The 6087-nt window shown below is 53.3% G+C and overlaps 1 protein-coding gene across 1 annotated transcript; it reads left to right on the forward strand.

Annotated features, from left to right (window-relative positions):
• Positions 1-3523: 3523 nt before the first annotated feature.
• Positions 3524-4646, forward strand: LOC116244721 (CBL-interacting protein kinase 26). The gene is made up of 2 exons (XM_031616617.1): positions 3524-3784; positions 4242-4646. Exons 1-2 carry the CDS (start codon positions 3524-3526, stop codon positions 4644-4646), a joined length of 666 nt encoding a protein of 221 aa, XP_031472477.1.
• Positions 4647-6087: the final 1441 nt, after the last annotated feature.

A 6087-nucleotide genomic window follows, 5' to 3' on the forward strand; every position in this document is an offset into this window, starting at 1 on the left:
CCGGAGGAGAAGAAGGAGGCGAAGAAGGAGGAGAAGCACGAGGAAGACGACGGTTGGATCGTGGTGACCTCCAAGAAGGGCAAGAGGAAATGATCAATGATTCCGCATTATCAAGAAGAGGCAGCTATAATGAGTTTGTTTCAAATGACTAATAAAAGTAAATTTGTTTTATTCGGGTGGATCTGAAACGCGATGGCCGAAGAACCCAAAGAGGGATAACTATCCCAACAGCAAAAATACTTCTTGTGCTTCTAGTGCTGCTTCTGGGCTTTCCAGCTGGTGGTGGTGGCGCTCGGACTGGCAGTCATGGGCGAAGTTATCGTTGCCTACAACAGCTCCAAGGCAGTGCTCGCCTCCAACCAATATCAGCACGCGCAGGAGACGGTTTGGCTGTGGCAGCAGGGTAAAGATCGTCCGATCAAGGCTACATCATCGACATCCGTGTGGAGAACACCAACAATTGTCCTCAGGGATACTCGCCTCTGATCTCCTACAGCTGGCCGGGCACGTCTGCCGGCTGCTACTGCACCTCTGGAGCCAACGGCTACAGCTTCGATTTTGTGCTGCTGGTAGGCGTAGAGTAACGTAGGGACAGTGCTCGAGCAGCCTCATCTCGATGGGATGCCAAGTGGTCGATGCCATGGCAGCTGAGACTCTCAACATGTGGAAAGGTACCAGTCTCCTCTGCTACAAGCGCGCAAAATCGATGAACTTCTACAACTCAATAATGACTGCTGCTCCTTCCGGCGGAACATCCCCCAACATGTCGGTCTGCGCTGCCAACTCCTCCTACCAGGTTTACACGCTTCCGGGGGTGAACTGTCCCCTTACCGCTGTTTCCAATGCCTCTCTGGGAAGCACTGGGACCAAGCTGACCATGGATGCCGTCAATAACTACTTCCTCAACTTCGCAGCTGAAACCGGATATCCAATCGCCGACATCAAACTGACAGAGTATCAGTTCTGCGAGTTCTACAACCAAACCAACATTTCCCCCAACAAGGAGGGAACATACATCCTCGAACAGCAGCCACTCACCAAGCCCTGTCCCACCACCGATCCCCGCATGATCCCCATCGACCAGCTCGACGAGGAGGACTTCTACACCAACAACTCCAGTAGCGAATTCCCTATTTAGGAGTCTACGACCTGATTACTTCGCTGCCAGCATATCCAAGCCATCGGTGGACTACAAGTATCAGCTGGGATACATCCCCTATCCCTCCTGGACCTACCAGTGCCGAAGCACTCCTCCCTACGACCTCAACTCTGCCACCACCCACCTGCAGTTCAAGAGCGTGTCTGCGGCGCTCTCCACTGCGGCATCCGTGACCGTCCCCTGCATGCTGGTGCTCGTGCTGCTCTTCCGCCTCTACTTCATCGTGCGCCACGTCATCGACCTCAAGTCCAGACGGACCTACAACGCGCTCATGCTCACTGAGGAGGAAATCGTGGAGCAGATGCCCAACCTCGACATCAAGAAGTCCCACCGCAAGGAAACTTTCCTCTTCCTGCTCGAAGCGGTTCTGCTGCTGGGAACCTTCGCCAGCATGGTGTATGCGGTGGTGACTTCCACCAGTGAGAGCACGTGGATCAAGGCAGTGGTGAGGTACCAGTGCACTGACAGCTATCTGCAGAATATCCTGCTCTACTACGAGTACATGATCGACCAGGCTGCAACCACGCTGCTGACTGGCTGCTTCATCTGGGCGTTCCTCTTCATCGCTCACGTTGTCTTCTTCGCCACCAGGAACAAGATAGGCGACCTTTACACCAAAAAGGAGCCTGTCCCTGAAGCATCTTCAGTTTCAAACGAACAATTGCCGATCGATGTGCTGTAGAAGGAGGGACAGCTCTAGGGCATCAACATGCAGGACTCTTCCGAGCTGGTCATCAACAAGGAGGCGGCCAGCGAGCTCAAGATCTACGACGCCGACTACCTGATGGGCGAAAACGGAGGAGAGACCAAGGACTACTTCTACAACCCCCTCGAGCGCGAAGCCAGCATCAACGTCGTCAAGAAGAAAAAGAAGAAGAAAGCCCTGCCCGGAAAGAAGAAGCGCAACCTCTTCAAGGACGACGAACAGTGATTAACAAATCTCCTTTTCATCATCAGTCATATCATCATCAGCTCCATCAGTCCTCGAAGTCATCGTCATAGTCGAAGTCGAAATCGTCCTCTTCGTCGACGTTTTCGATGCCTGACTTGTTCTCGCCCACCAGGCCGCTCTTGAGTCTTTCGATAAGTTCTGCCTCGAAGATGCGTTACTTTCTATTTGTGCTTCGTCGATGACTTTGGGGATGAAGAAGTGGTAGTGCTTCTTCTTGAGGTAGTCCAGCGCCTCCTTCGTGGTCGTCTCCTTCTTCAGCTTCTTTATCTTCATCTTGTGGTGATACAGCTTGTCGCTCTACGGGTCGCGATACTCCAGGACTGCCTCGACGGATGCTTACTGATGCAGGGAGGACTGAAGTCCAGTGCGAATTTCTACGGGATGAATCCCTTGGGAGGAGCCGACTTGCCCTTGTTCGCGTCTTTTTTGGCGGCTGGCTTCTACTTTTAGTCCCTATGTGGGGGAGGAGCTACTCGAGCTTGAGGGAGGAGAAGTAGTTGGGCTTGGCGGGAGCAGCTGCCGGCTTGGATGCCCCGAAGCCCCCCATGCCCTTCAGAAACTGCATAACTATCAATCGATTATAAGAAGGAACGTTCGCAAAAGTGGAATGAGGGGAAGATGAAGATGAGCTACCGTCGATGTGGTGGCAGCAAACGCCTATCTTACTGCAAACTACAGCTGCAAAGGACTAAATTTACTTGTTGTAAGCTAAAACTGTATTATTTTGAATTCCGATGAGGATAGGCAAAGACGCAAATCATGCCGATGCTGAGGTGGTGCTTTTGAGGCGATGGGAGGGAGCTTGGTGGTGTTTCTGCGGCATTAGCATTATTGGTGATATAGTAATACTCCATGGACGATGACTTGAAGAGGGGACTGCTGGGGAAGCGGGGCGCCGGCTTCGACAAGCTCTACGAGGACTGCCTGGTCCGCATCCAGCGCATCAAGCAGAAGAACGATCTCATCCAGAAACAGATCGGCACCGACATCGAGGACTCCATCCGCACCGAAGTCAACAACCAGCGCATCTTCCTAGAAGTAATGCTGTCCCCACCTCAGAAAGAAATCAACGAGCTCAAGGCCCTCATGTCGCAGATCGAAGCCAAGTATCGCGACCCCGAGTCCAAGAACCGCCTCAAGGGGCTCAAGACTGACGCGCAGAAGCAGATCGAGCGCAACAAGATCATCCTGAAGGACCTCATCAACAAGTAGCTGTGGTTGGACGCAGGTCGTTCGCAGCCAGGTCCATTGGTCACCAGCACGAGGAGGAAAACACCGACAGCTATATGTTGGGAGGACGCATCAACTATAACCACCTCGACGAACAGCCCGCAGCGCCCCCCCAAGACCACAAGGAGTCACTCCTGACGGACCAGGAGATAGAAATCGACTACGAGTTGTAGCGCAAGATAATGCTGGAGAAGAACGAAATCATAAACGAGGTGGAGCAGTCCACGCTCCGCATCAACGAAATCATGAACGACATGGGAGTCATGGTGGACGAGCAGGGCGAACAGCTCGACGTCATCTCCGAAGAACTCATGAAGACCACCAAGAACATGGCCGACACCAACAACAACCTCGAAGAGGCCAGCTCCCTCCAGAAAAAGTCACGCCGCAAGTACGTCTTCCTGGTGGCGCTGCTCGTCCTCATCATAATCGTGGTGGCTGGCGTGATCTATATCAGCGTCGGCTGAATATATAAATCTGACCTCTCCTGACCGTCGTATTACAACAGCAGATTTGGCCGTATTTGAACAAAACTCCAAATTCTTTTATATATCATTAACATGGACATCGAGCCAGAACAGTACGCAGACGAATACCGCATTCACTCCCTCCTCGGAGAGGGCGGACAAGCCAAGTAGCTGCTCTTTTACTTAGTGTCTACCTGGGGACCAGGGACGGCCAATCCTACGCACTCAAGGTCTATGCCAGCGGGGCCACCAAGGAGGCCGCCTACAGGGTGGAGGCTGAACTGCTTGCCAAAGTGAAGCACCCCACCTCATCAACATGATCGACCACCGTCCGCAAGCCAAGATCAAGCTGGCCAACAGACCCTAGGAGAGGAGGCCTTTGATCGTGCTAGAACTCGCAGAAGGAGGAGAGCTGTTTGACTATATCTCCAAGACGGGAAACTTCTCCTCCGAGCTGGCGAGGACCTACCTCAAGCAGCTGCTGTCCGCTATCTCTTACCTCGCCGATGTGGGCATCACCCACCGGGACCTCAAGCCCGAAAACATACTCTTCGACCGCAACTTCAACCTCAAAGTTTCAGACTTCGGACTGGCTCGCGACGCGAGGGGAGACCAGGGAAACGGACAGTTAACTTCGCGCGTGGGAACTGAAGGCTACCGGGCGCCAGAGGTGGAGGGCGGCTGCTACGAAGGACTGAAAGCCGACCTGTTTGCGTTGGGTGTCATCCTCTTCATCATGTACAAGGGAACACCGCCCTTCCTAGGCACTCGCTCCCACGACCGCATCTATCGCCTTATTCGGGAGCGCCGCTATGCTCAGTTTTGGCAGCTCCACTAGAAGGGAAGAGAGCCTGACTTTTTCTCAGATCCTTTCAAGCGGCTCATCAACAGCTTCCTCAGCGCAGAGCCTGACCGCAGGCCCACTTTCGAAGCGCTTGAGGAGGACGACTGGATGGGCGGCTCCACTCTCTCCCCTCAGCAGCTCATCAGCGAAATGACTGCTAGGGCAAACAAGATCGGAAAGACCATCTCCAAGCGTAACCTAGTTGTGATTTAGCCAGCATCGAGTATAAATGCAATTAGGAGGGGTATCGCGGAAGCATTGACTTTGAAGACTAGGAAACCACCCAAGAGGAAGTGTTTACTCACTGCTACGTTAACAGCCACATTAAGACCGATAGCCTTCCCGTTCTGGAGAGTCCCACCGCTCTCTATTTGGGAAGCGACGCCAACTTTGTGGTTGGGTGGCTCAACAGCTTCCTCTACCAGCAGCGCAGGACAACGCCTCCTTCCTCCCAGACTACGTGGAGGAGCTGACTTTCGTCAGATATGCTGTGGACTACAACCACGGCAAGGCCGAGCTGGAAGTGAAGCTTGACTTTGAAGTGGAGCACGAGGACTAAGTTCAATTTGTGCTGGTGGGAGCACTGCACAGGTCCCCCAAGGGCCTAGTGGGGGTGGAGTGGGCAAAGAAGGAGGGGAACAGCTATCTGCTGGCAGCCATAAAGACTCAGCTTAGCCAATCGCTGCTCAGTCTTGCCTGATTTTTAGTATTATCTCCTTCTCACTTCATTCGAATACACTATCACGATGACTAAATCCACTTGCGGATTGAACTTGCCATCTTCTCCAGCTGTCTCTCGTCGCTTTCGAACTCCAAGGACCCCTCAACCGTGAACCCCCCTCCCAGCCAGTCCTCGTGGAGCGAGTGAATCTTCTGCAGGTAGTCGAGGCCAACTCCATGCTCCTCTTTCCGCCCGCGTTTCTGCATGCGCTGGAGGCAGACCTAGGGGAGCGTGCGCAGGTAGATAGGGCGGTGGACCAGCTGCAGGTCAGCCAGCCGCCCTAAGTCTTCGAACACTCGCAGATACATCTCATACTCCATGGGAGTGAGCTGCTCTTCTTCCCGGAGGAGCCGGGCAAAGATGGCGCGGTCGGCTGCGATGCTGCGCTAGGTGAATAGGAGGCCGGTTTGGGGAGCGCGGACCATGCGGAAGAGCTGATTCATGCGGGTGAGCAAGGCGTAGGTCTGGAAGGAGTAGGCCCACCGCTTGGAGTCCTTGTAGTAGGCATCGAGGATGTTGTGGGAGCCTATGCGCTGCCATTCGCCGATCGGTTCGGGAGAGACTGTCATGGTGGGAATGTGGGAACGTAGGAGCTGAAGGAGGGTGGATTTACCGCTTCCGATGTTACCTTCGATCGAGTATACAATTTTGCTCATAATTATAAAAAATAGCATAAATAAATATATTAAGAAGAGGAAAAAAAAGGAAAAAATG

This window comes from Nymphaea colorata, unplaced genomic scaffold, assembly GCF_008831285.2.
Source record: "Nymphaea colorata isolate Beijing-Zhang1983 unplaced genomic scaffold, ASM883128v2 scaffold0280, whole genome shotgun sequence".
NCBI lineage: Eukaryota > Viridiplantae > Streptophyta > Magnoliopsida > Nymphaeales > Nymphaeaceae > Nymphaea > Nymphaea colorata.